General features: G+C 48.4%; 1 protein-coding gene across 1 annotated transcript in view; it reads left to right on the forward strand.

Moving 5' to 3' along the window:
* The window catches only part of RTF2 (replication termination factor 2), a 40,082-nt gene extending 28,661 nt beyond the window's left edge, over positions 1-11,421 (forward strand). The window contains exons 6-9 of the mRNA XM_089664021.1: positions 1,178-1,291; positions 1,374-1,431; positions 4,983-5,057; positions 10,169-11,421. Coding sequence (XP_089520147.1) covers positions 1,178-1,291; positions 1,374-1,431; positions 4,983-5,057; positions 10,169-10,338 — 417 coding nt within the window. The 3' untranslated portion in view covers positions 10,339-11,421. The remainder of the gene's footprint in view (positions 1-1,177; positions 1,292-1,373; positions 1,432-4,982; positions 5,058-10,168) is intronic.
* The last annotated feature ends 1,336 nt before the right edge of the window (positions 11,422-12,757 follow it).

Raw genomic sequence — 12,757 nt, forward strand, 5'->3', positions numbered from 1 at the left:
TTCTTCCTTCTTAATTTCTTCTTTCTTCCTTCTTAATTTCTTCTTTCTTTCTTCCTTCATCCATCTTTCCTCTTTCTTTCTTTCTTCTTCCTTCTTTCTTTCTTTCTTACTTCCAGCGTTCACCACCACTGCCCACCTCTGTTCTTCCTTCTTCTTCCATCTTTCTTCTTCCATCTTTCTTCTTCCATCTTTCTTCTTCCATCTTTCTTCTTCCATCTTTCTTCTTCCATCTTTCTTCTTCTTTCTTCTTCTTTCTTTCTTTCTTTCTTTCTGCTTCTTTCTTCTTTCCTCTTCCTCCTTCTTTCTTCTTCCTCCTTCTTTCTTCTTCCTCCTTCTTTTTTCTTCCTCCTTCTTTCTTCTTCCTCCTTCTTTCTTCTTTCTTCTTCCTCCTTCTTTCTTCTTCCTCCTTCCTCCTTCTTTCTTCTTCCTCCTTTCTTCTTTCTACTTCCTCCTTCTTTCTACTTCCTGCTTCCTCCTTTTTTCTCCTTTCTACTTCCTTCCTTTCTCCTTCTTCCTTCCCAGCAAAAGAAAAATAATACAGCATTTTAGTGCTGCCAAGCACCCAAAACATAAAATATAAAACACAGCTGTGAATGAATGATGTGGTCATGTAGGAGGAGCCCCGCACGGACGCTGTTTTTAAATTGTGACAATGGATGCTGGGTGAAGATCCCATACCCACTGTCACAATGTAAGATCAGGGAGGTGCAGACAGGTGCTCTTTGGTAACATGTTACATCTTAAATATGGGTGTAACACGTTACCAAAGGTGAACTTACCCTTGAAAGTTTGTGAACTATCTCCCCTATTACATAGACATTTTCCCATCTCCAAGCTACACTTGAGAACCTATATCAAGAAAATTGACTACCCACCTCTGTGGTATACTCCATGATCATGGACACCCCTCCATAATGGGAGTGGGGCATTATGGAAATAGTTGGTGGAGATAGGCACGCGTTAGAGTCCACCAAAGGTCTTGCGTTTAATCTGCCAATTATTCCATGGTTTGGGTATCCACAGTCTGCCACCACATTACGGGCTCATTTGTATGCCTCCTGTATACCTGATCAATCTTGTAGCTCTGTGTGAATGACTGATTACTGAGGGCCTTTATCAGTCTATGGTTGGAGCTTCACTGACTGCTTTCTGTCTGTCTTTTTATGTATGGCGTTAGTGTGGTGCCGGATTTCAGGCAGAGGATATCATCCCGCTGAACGGTGAGAAGGACGAGGTGGAGGAGCTCCGGAAGAAGATGGAAGACAGGAGGTTGAAGGCCAAGATAGAGAAGGTAACGTCTACAGGGAGTTTTGGGAGCTGCATTTGGATCAATCTCCATGTCTGTGTAACTCCGGAATCTTATTCTTTTCTAGAAATCCAAGAAGTCCAAGGCGGCAGAGAGCGCGGTTTCCAATGGAGAGACAACTGAAGGTAGTTAGGATGTTTATAAGGGGCCACTTACCCTAGGTTCACTTACCCAAGGTTCACTTACCCAAGGTTCACATCTGTGCGGGTGGTGCCGCTGCGGATCCGCACGAAAATCCGTGCAGCCGCACCACCCACACAGAGGAATGCGGACCCACGGGTGGGTGCCATTACTTCTAATAGCATGCCGCCTGCACTGGAAAATGCAACCGTACTGAGAACCGAGGTTCCCGTGCGGGCAGCGTTTTGCAGAGAAGTGCAGGGACTTCTTTCCCTGCGTGTCCCGGGGCACGGGAGTCCATTTAAATGAATGGGCTCTCGTTCCCGTGTAAAACGCATCCCGCACCGCCGCATAAATGTGAACCGGGGTTAGAGAGGAATGACCTTGTACGTAGGAACAGGGTAGCAGCTGTCTTGCGACTGCGTCTTTTTATATACTAAAAACCTGAATATGTTTTGTGCTTTAACCCTTTCACTGCCAGAGCTCATTCCTTTTTTTAGGCACACGTTTAAAAAAAAAATCATTTTAGGCGTAAAGATTACGTGAAATTCCAAACATTATGTATGAAAAGGGACATCATAGAGCATAAAATAGCGGTAGCTCCAAATTTTTCTATGTCACGCGGTGTTAGTGCAATGGTTTACAAAACACATGATTTCAGTAAAAAAAAATAGACTAAAGTTGATTTTAGGGAATATATATTATTTATTAACGATACATTAAAAATTAGGTTACTTCTGGAATTAAAAAAATGAGATACCCAGCCTTAAAGTGTTACTAAACCCACAACAGTACAATCAGTCTGTATATGCAGTAAAGCATGCTTGTTATACTCACTGTGGAACCTAAGGGAGAGCGGATATAGTGAATGCGGGGTCCTGGGAGACCAGATATAGTGAATGCGGGGTCCGGGGAGAGTGGATATAGTGAATGCGGGGTCCGGGGAGAGCGGATATAGTGAATGCAGGGTCCGGGGAGAGTGGATATAGTGAATGCGGGGTCCTGGGAGACCAGATATAGTGAATGCGGGGTCCGGGGAGAGTGGATATAGTGAATGCGGGGTCCTGGGAGAGCGGATATAGTGAATGCAGGGTCCGGGGAGAGTGGATATAGTGAATGCGGGGTCCTGGGAGAGCAGATATAGTGAATGCAGGGTCCGGGGAGACCGGATATAGTGAATGCAGGGTCCGGGGAGAGCGGATATAGTGAATGCGGGGTCCGGGGAGAGCGGATATAGTGAATGCGGGGTCCTGGGAGACCAGATATAGTGAATGCGGGGTCCGGGGAGAGCGGATATAGTGAATGCGGGGTCCGGGGAGAGCGGATATAGTGAATGCGGGGTCCGGGGAGAGCGGATATAGTGAATGCGGGGTCCGGGGAGAGCGGATATAGTGAATGCGGGGTCCGGGGAGAGCGGATATAGTGAATGCGGGGTCCGGGGAGAGCGGATATAGTGAATGCGGGGTCCGGGGAGAGCGGATATAGTGAATGCGGGGTCCGGGGAGAGCGGATATAGTGAATGCGGGGTCCGGGGAGAGCGGATATAGTGAATGCGGGGTCCGGGGAGAGCGGATATAGTGAATGCGGGGTCCGGGGAGAGCGGATATAGTGAATGCGGGGTCCGGGGAGAGCGGATATAGTGAATGCGGGGTCCGGGGAGAGCGGATATAGTGAATGCGGGGTCCGGGGAGAGCGGATATAGTGAATGCGGGGTCCGGGGAGAGCGGATATAGTGAATGCGGGGTCCGGGGAGAGCGGATATAGTGAATGCGGGGTCCGGGGAGAGCGGATATAGTGAATGCGGGGTCCGGGGAGAGCGGATATAGTGAATGCGGGGTCCGGGGAGAGCGGATATAGTGAATGCGGGGTCCGGGGAGAGCGGATATAGTGAATGCGGGGTCCGGGGAGAGCGGATATAGTGAATGCGGGGTCCGGGGAGAGCGGATATAGTGAATGCGGGGTCCGGGGAGAGCGGATATAGTGAATGCGGGGTCCGGGGAGAGCGGATATAGTGATTGCAGGGTCCGGGGAGAGCGGATATAGTGAATGCGGGGTCCGGGGAGAGCGGATATAGTGAATGCGGGGTCTGGGGAGAGCGGATATAGTGAATGCGGGGTCCGGGGAGAGCATATATAGTGAATGCGGGGTCCGGGGAGAGTGGATATAGTAAATGCAGGGTCCGGGGAGACCGGATATAGTGAATGCGGGGTCCGGGGAGAGCATATATAGTGAATGCGGGGTCCGGGGAGAGCGGATATAGTGAATGCAGGGTCCGGGGAGAGCATATATAGTGAATGCGGGGTCCGGGGAGAGCGGATATAGTGAATGCGGGGTCCGGGGAGAGCATATATAGTGAATGTGGGGTCCGGGGAGAGCGGATATAGTGAATGCGGGGTCCGGGGAGAACGGATATAGTGAATGCGGGGTCCGGGGAGAGCGGACATAGTGAATGCACGGTCCGGGGAGAGCGGATATAGTGAATGCAGGGTCCGGGGACAGCGGATATAGTGAATGCAGGGTCCGGGGAGAGCGGATATAGTGAATGCGGGGTCCGGGGAGAGCGGATATAGTGAATGCGGGGTCCGGGGAGAGCGGACATAGTGAATGCACGGTCCGGGGAGAACGGATATAGTGAATGCGGGGTCCGGGGAGAGCGGACATAGTGAATGCATGGTCTACCTTCTGATGAGAAAAGGGTGGAAAAAAGGGGAGAGTGCATGTGATCAGCGCAGGGCCAATCAATGCTGTCCAGACAGAAGGTCAGGGGTCATGCAGCCTGAAACACGGCCTGCAGAAACGCCAAGATGTGAACCAGGGGTTAAAGGATACCTTCACCTTTAGGAACATCTTACATGCACCGCCAATTTTTAGGGTGGAACATATAACATGTTTCCACCACTGCAGCCACCGCCTGATTCCCCCTCCCCCGTGACAGCAGTGAGAGGAGAAGTTCCCCATACTAGCTGTTGGTTTTTGAAAACCGTGTGTAGGGTTCCGCCCTCACAGCTGCATCGAGTTCTGTGAATGAATGAATTACAAGTCCCGACAGCCTTTGCGGATGTCGTGTTGTAGTTCTCAATGAACGGCCATGGTGATGTTGAGCACTGTGTTAGTTCATTGAGTCTTCCTGTAAGATTGTTTCTGCCTGCCCATATAGGGATGTACAGGTACACTGACAGTTTGCAGGAGTCCTGCATGGCACCAGTGACCTGCTGATCGCTGATGCACAATGCTTTCCAGGCTCAAAAAAACAAAAGTAAATGCACATTTTTTTTACCTGAAAAAAGTGCAATTATTATTAATAATAATAATATTTTTTTTTAAGTGAACGTATCCTTTAAAGAGGGATCTATTCCTTGCTTTGTGCTGTCCCTAGTTGCAGTTGCTCTTACATGGCATAGAGGTGGACCTTCCTGCTCATTGTGTTCACATTCATGTAGAAGGGGGGCTGGGGGGTGGCTAAATTCTATTTTATATTTGAGGAACAGAACATACGAGGGAACCGAATCACAGCTTTTCTAAAATAAACAGATTACATCTTTATCCTCTTTATCAGGAGCTCCGGGACCCTCAAAGACTATAGATGGAAACAAAACCATCCCCAAAGATCAAGCCAGTTCTGTTTCTACTGGTAAGTCGTTCAGTGAGTATTTACTATTATTTCTGATACACATTATACTCGATGATATTATTATTATTATTATGACCTCTCTGCTTCCTTTGTATGGATTGTCACATTCAGCTGCATAATACCTGGTGTGACAGCAGAGGGTGCCATAGGCAGGTGATAATTTGTTTGTTTTTTTTGCATAGCTTCAAGTGTGATTATTGATGCCTCTAACACACCGCCCACATGGAAGAAAAATGTATTTTAAAAATATTCTTCCCAAATATATTGACATGTATTTGAAATACTACAATTTTGGCCGTATTCAATATATTAACCACTTAAAGTCCGGACACTTTCACCCCCTTCCAGTCTGGACGCTTTCCCCCCCTTCCAGTCCGGACGCTTTCCCCCCCTTCCAGTCTGGACGCTTTCCCCCCCTTCCAGTCTGGACGCTTTCCCCCCCTTCCAGTCCGGACGCTTTCCCCCCCTTCCAGTCCGGACGCTTTCCCCCCCTTCCAGTCCGGACGCTTTCCCCCCCTTCCAGTCCGGACGCTTTCCCCCCCTTCCAGTCCGGACGCTTTCCCCCCCTTCCAGTCCGGACGCTTTCCCCCCCTTCCAGTCCGGACGCTTTCCCCCCCTTCCAGTCCGGACGCTTTCCCCCCCTTCCAGTCCGGACGCTTTCCCCCCCTTCCAGTCCGGACGCTTTCCCCCCCTTCCAGTCCGGACGCTTTCCCCCCCTTCCAGTCCGGACGCTTTCCCCCCCTTCCAGTCCGGACGCTTTCCCCCCCTTCCAGTCCGGACGCTTTCCCCCCCTTCCAGTCCGGACGCTTTCCCCCCCTTCCAGTCCGGACGCTTTCCCCCCCTTCCAGTCCGGACGCTTTCCCCCCCTTCCAGTCCGGACGCTTTCCCCCCCTTCCAGTCCGGACGCTTTCCCCCCCTTCCAGTCCGGACGCTTTCCCCCCCTTCCAGTCCGGACGCTTTCCCCCCCTTCCAGTCCGGACGCTTTCCCCCCCTTCCAGTCCGGACGCTTTCCCCCCCTTCCAGTCCGGACGCTTTCCCCCCCTTCCAGTCCGGACGCTTTCCCCCCCTTCCAGTCCGGACGCTTTCCCCCCCTTCCAGTCCGGGCGCTTTCCCCCCCTTCCAGTCCGGGCGCTTTCCCCCCCCTTCCAGTCCGGGCGCTTTCCCCCCCCTTCCAGTCCGGGCGCTTTCCCCCCCCTTCCAGTCCGGGCGCTTTCCCCCCCCCTTCCAGTCCGGGCGCTTTCCCCCCCCTTCCAGTCCGGGCGCTTTCCCCCCCCTTCCAGTCCGGGCGCTTTCCCCCCCCTTCCAGTCCGGGCGCTTTCCCCCCCCTTCCAGTCCGGGCGCTTTCCCCCCCCTTCCAGTCCGGGCGCTTTCCCCCCCTTCCAGTCCGGGCGCTTTCCCCCCCTTCCAGTCCGGGCGCTTTCCCCCCCTTCCAGTCCGGACGCTTTCCCCCCCTTCCTGCCCAGGCCAATTTTCAGCTTTCAACGCTATCACACTTTGACAATTGCGCGGTCATGCAACACTGTACCCATATGAATTTTTTAGCATTTTTTTGAGACAGATAAAGCTTTATTTTGGTGGTATTTTTTCACCGCTGGAATTTTTAATTTTTTTGTTATGTAAATTAAAAAGTCCAAAAATTTTGAAAAAAAAAGTGTTTTTCTTCTAAAATTTTGCAAAGAAATAATATTTTATCATAAATCTTGACCAAAATGTATTCAGTTATCTTTTTAGTAAAAAAAAAAAAAACCCAAATTCGTTTATAACCATAAGTTATAACTTTTAAACATTTTTTTTACATTTTATTTTTTTTTTATATTATTATTTATTTATTTTTTTACATTCTGTCACCCTAGCAGTACGGTGTCACCATGCTGACACTGTACTACTTGTGGGGGGTGATGAATATTTTTTTTTTTTTTTTTACATTGCTTTTACACCCATAAAGGCTGTAAAAGCAATCATTTATTTTTCTCTCTGGCTGCATTCTTGCAGCCATTGTGAACTACTGTGAGAGCTGTGATTGGTCACAGCTTGTCACATGGTACACGGTTGTTGTGAATAGCCCTGTACCATGTGATCTCTGTGATCATTCACAGATTTCACACATAGTAAGCAATGATGTCAGAAGTAACATCTTGCTTACTACTCTGCATGTGATCTGCATGTGATCACTGATTGGTTAATCAGTGATCACATGATTGGGACCTCACACAGAGGTGCGCGCACAAGCAGGGGGCGGGGAGGCCATTTATAAACGGCCACCTGCCCCTGCACTGCCACCGTCCGTCCGTTTATATACAACGGCCGGACGGGAGGTGGTTAAAAAAAAAAAAATATATATATATATATATATATATATATATATATATATATATATATATATATATATATATATATATATATATATATATACATACACACACACTGACTGTTGAAATGTGTTTTTTATTACAAAATATATGAAACATATTTTCAAAAATACATTTTTCTCCTTGCAGGGATGACCGTACGGGCTAGACGGCTTCTGATTGGTCAGCACCAAAAGCCATACTGTCATCCCTGCTTTGAGAGGAGAGCATTCCTGTTCAGATCTCATGCTATTCTTTGCGGTGCAGTTTGCACCCATATATTTTTTTTATTGACAAATCGCACCGCATAGTATCAGTTTCAGGTATCGCCATCGTTTTGTGAAAATACTTTGTATCATTATTGCTGCATCCCCATTATAAATAATACAAATAATGACAAACTGTCAGCATCTGAGGGATGAAAGGATACAATCTCTCTGTAGGAGGATCTCTATTCAAAATTCATTCAAATACATTCAAAAGATCAGATCCACGGCTTTGCAGCTGTCTGTAGACTGGGGAACACTTACACTACCCTACAGAACAGATAGGTGAGCCGGAATCCGGTGATATCTGCCATGGAACTTACAAGGTTTATTATATAGTTTTGAACCCACAAAGGCATAAAAAACCCAAACAAACAAAAGCTGCATAAAATCCATCCACAGAGCAGGGGCGAACTGACAACTCGTGGGGCCCCCGGGCAATAGGGGATCATGGGGCCCCTGTGTCTTGGCCCACACCCAAAAAAGCCTATGAAAAAGCCAATGTATGGTACCAGGGGCATCTCATGGGTCCCCCTACTGACCTCGGGCAGTGCCCGAGTGCTCTAATGGTCAGTCCGCCCCTGCAACAGAGAGACCCACATAATCTGCAGCTTGTAGTTGCTGTCTTCGGAGTAAAACGGGACGCACTCTCCTCGGGCGTTACCGTGATAATAAAAAATGTATAATGTAAAAAATGTATAATAAAAATACATTTAATACAATAAAAATGGTTGAACTGGATGGAATTTTGTCTTTTTTCAGCCAGACTAACTATGTAATTATATATACTCAGAAGCCAAAAAGGTCATAAAAACAGAGACAAGAAGTCAAAAGCTGCCCTGAGGAAGGGAGTTCGACTGCCGAAACGCGTTAGCACTTCACCCAGGGAACTTTGTTGCTTATGACTGGCAGCTTTTGACTCCTTTTCTCTGTTTTTATGACTTTTTTTGCTTGTGAGTATATATAGTTACATAGTTAGTCTGGCTGAAAAAAGACAAAATTCCATCCAGTTCAACCATTTTTGGTGTTTTTTATTGTATTAAATGTATTTTTATTATACATTTTTTACATTTATTACACATTATACATTTTTTATTATCACGGTAATGTGTGAGGAGAGCGCACCCGGTTTTGTTCTGTTCCGCTAGTATCAAGATTCCCCGATCTATCAAGGGCGGCACCTCAGCAGGTGCTGGATTTCATATTTTTGAGTGCAGCAAGAAGGTTTCAGCGCCTGTTTCTGGTTACCGTTGCTGCCTGTGGGGTGCATTCCGGCTAATTCACGGATTATCCAAGGCACACGCCATAGGCCATGACTGTGTGCAGCTGAACAGGATCAACAGCGGTTTGTCTTGCATCCGAGGAGTCACATCAAAGCCGATTTTGAAATCGTGTGACTTACAGTGAAGTCACACGATTTCAAAGTTGAATGACGTGCCGGTTTGAGGTGCGATTGGCAAGACATCTGACACAGATGTCTATGTAAATCGCACCAAACGTCGCGCATGCACTACTTTTATACTTGGTCGGAGCCGCACCGATATGACTGTTCTAATAGGATGCGACTTGGCATACGATTTGATATGACCGGGGTGTTAGGCTGGTAGCATCTTTCAAGATTCAGTGTTTAGGAGCAAGATCCAGGTCTGGTGCCAGCAAAAGGCTGCTTAGGCAGCTGCCTTAGGGCACCAGGATAGGAAGGGGAACCAGATCTACAGCCACTTGCTGGGGATTCAGAATTTTAAATTCTCTAACGCTGCACCCTCTCTTCTTCAGGGCGCAGTGTGGAAGTTGTAACCTGCCAACTACCTGCGGGAAGTGGGAAATGCATAACTCCGCCCCCTCATTACACGCTGCCATTGAGTGGCAGTTCTGAGATTTTCAGTGCTGTGAGACCACCTTCACGCTGCACCCCATCACATTACGGGCACCATGTAAAGGAAGTGCCAGCGTGGCTGTAGGCAGTGATGGAAAGTGAGGAATGCATGACTCCGCCCCCTCATTACACGCTGCCATTGAGTGGCAGTTCTGCTGTGTGACAATCTTCATGCTGCGCCCCATCACATTACGGGTGCCATTTAAAGGAAGCCCAAGCGTGGCTGTAGGAAGTGAGGGGAAGTAGGGAATGCATAACTCCGCCCCCTCATTACACGCTGCCATTGAGTGGCAGTTCTGAGGTGACAACCTTCACACTGCAGCCCACCACATTATGGGCGCCATGTAAAGCAAGTGCCAGCTTGACTGTAGGCAGTGATGGGAAGTGGGGAATGCATAACTCCGCCCCCTCATTACACGCTGCCATTGAGTGGCAGTTCTGCTGTGTGACAATCTTCATGCTGCGCCCCATCACATTACGGGCGCCATTTAAAGGAAGTTCCAATGTGGCTGTAGGCAGTGAGGGGGGGTGGTGGGTGATAAAATACAGTGCTGAGGTGGGGGAGGGGATTGCGTTGTGAGTACATTGGCGCATAACCGTATAATCTCGCTTTCCCTACAGCGGAGTCCAGGACAACCGGAACAGGCGCCACATCCTCCGGCACCGCTACCAAGAGGCCAAACCATGACAAGTCGGAGGCCTACAAATCCATCTTCACGTCACACAGCTCGGCTAAACGCACCAAGGAACAGTCCTCCAATTGGATCACCCACACCGCGTATTACTTCTGACCATCAAGTAGTCATATCCCATACAATGTATCACCATTGCACCATCCATGTATACAGTTCTTCCCTCTTCATAGCTGCACTCTACCACGTCTCTATTTACACCTCGATCATTTGCGGCATCTTGTACCTCCTGCCCCAGTGAAGACATCCTGCGGGGATCCATCCTGCGGGGATCCATCCTGCGGGGATCCATCCTGCGGGGATCCATCCTGCGGGTACCGTCGGCTTGCTTTACAATTTACCTTTGGGTGGAGCTGGTCCGGTGTCACCCCGTGCGGTAGGTGTCACCCGGTACGGACCGTACCCCCCGCTCCTGCCTCGGGGCGCCACTGCATAAAACTGTTTTCATTATACAGTTAAAGTGATTATAAAGGATTTTTTTTTTTTAATAACATGTTATACTTACCTGCTGTGCGCATTGGTCTTGCACAGAGCAAACCGGATCCTCTTTTTGCGGGGTCCCCCACTGATGCTGCTGGCTCCTCCTGCCTTCCGAGTACCACCCGCCCCCTTCCTTAGCAAGCAGCTTGTTAAGGGGGGTACTTCTGCAGGCTCAATCCTGAGCTGCTGTATGTGTGTCTATTGACGCATACAGAGCTGCTGTGTGTGTATGTGTGTGTGTGTGTGTCTATTGACACATACAGAGCTGCTGCGTGTGTGTCTGTTGACACGCAGGGCGGCTTGGCCCCGCCCCCCCTGCTCCCTCGTCACCTCATTTGATTGACGGCAGAAGGAGCCCACAGCTCTAGTGAGGGAGGGAGAGAGATCGGGTTCATGTAAGTATTTGGAGTGGGGTTGGGGGTGCTTCTGGGGGCCACTTTGAAAAAAAACGCAATGAGAAATAGAGGGCGGCGTATTTTATTTCTTGGGTTCATGATATTTGTGGGTCAAGGTCCCAACCAGACAAAGGAGGGGGATGGAGTGAGATCTGTTCATGTGAAAATAAAGGGTAATGGGCTCCTTGTGTTCTGATTTGTCATAAAACATTTTCTTTCCTTTTTTATGTTTTTTGTTCAACTAGAAAACCACAAGTTCATTTTGAAACAATGTTGCATCGATGTCAATAAATCCAGGTTTTCCTTATGTCATGGAGTGTCTTTGTTGTATGTTCTTACTAACACGGTATGGGGGGGGGGATTGTCCCCCCAAGTCAGGCAATGAGACGGGATGACAACAAGATAGAAATTCCTTCCACTTCTTAAAGGATAAGTTAATCTTTCAAGAAAAAAAAATAAATGCAGAAAACAAAAATGTGCATTTCATTTTTTTATTCTTCGGGAGCCTGGAAAGGATTGTACCAGCGATGAGGGGTGCAGTGTCAGGCTTCTGCAGACAAGCCCTGCAGTTTTTAACCCGTACCTGCATACAGACTGGCAGTTTGAAAGCTGCAGGGCTTGTGAATGATGAACGGGAAGGGTGCAACAAAAACGTTTGGTGAGATACTCCCAATGGGAAATCACGTCTAAAGGGATGCAGACCCTGACACTTTCCTCGTTAGAGCTCCACAAGTGCAGCAGCTGATTGATAATTATAAAATCACTTCCATTAGATTCACTGAGAATATGGACAAGCAAACGGCTATTTCTTCAGAATAACAAAAAGGTAGGAGTCTGCAGTGTACGCAGATCACCCAGAGGGGGAATGTGTTATTTGCTTTTTTTGCTTGTGTAGCAATTGTATATATACAGTGAAGGAAATGCGTATTTGCTCCCCTGCTGATGTTGAATGTTCGCCCCTCACACAGAAATGATCGGACTAAAAATAAAATGTTGATCCCCTTCACAAAACATGACTTAGTACTTGGTGGCAAATCCCTTGTTGGCAATCACAGAGGTCAGACGTTTCCTGGAGTTGGCCCCCAGGTTTGCACACATCTCAGGAGGGATTTTGGCCCACTCCTCTTGGCAGATCCTCTCCAAGTCATTAAGGTTTGGTGGCTGACGTTTGGCAGCTCGAACTTTCAGCTCCTCCACAGATTTTCAGTCGGATGAAGGTCTGGAGACTGGCTAGGCCACTCCAGGACCTTAATGTGCTTCTTGAGCCGCTCCTTTGTTGCCTTGGCCGTGTGTTTTGGGTCATTGTCATCCTGGAACACCCATCCACCACCCATTTTCAATGCCCTGGCTGAGGGAAGAAGGTTCTCATCCAAGATTTGATGGTACATTGCCCCGTCCATCGTCCCTTTGATGCGGTGCAGTTGTCCTGTCCCCTTAGCAGAAAAACACCCCCAAAGCAGAATGTTTCCACCACCATGTTTCACAGTTGGGATGGTGTTCTTGGGGTCATAGGCAGCATTCCTCCTCCTCCAAACACGGCAAGTTGAGTTGATGCCAAAGAGCTGGATTTTTGGTCTCCTCTGACCACAACACTTCCCACCAGTCCTCCTCTGCATCATTCAGATGTTCAGTGGCAGACTTCA

Source organism: Staurois parvus, unplaced genomic scaffold (assembly GCF_062004578.1).
Source record: "Staurois parvus isolate SC_StPar_1 unplaced genomic scaffold, SC_StPar_1.0 ptg001812l, whole genome shotgun sequence".
Lineage (NCBI taxonomy): Eukaryota > Metazoa > Chordata > Amphibia > Anura > Ranidae > Staurois > Staurois parvus.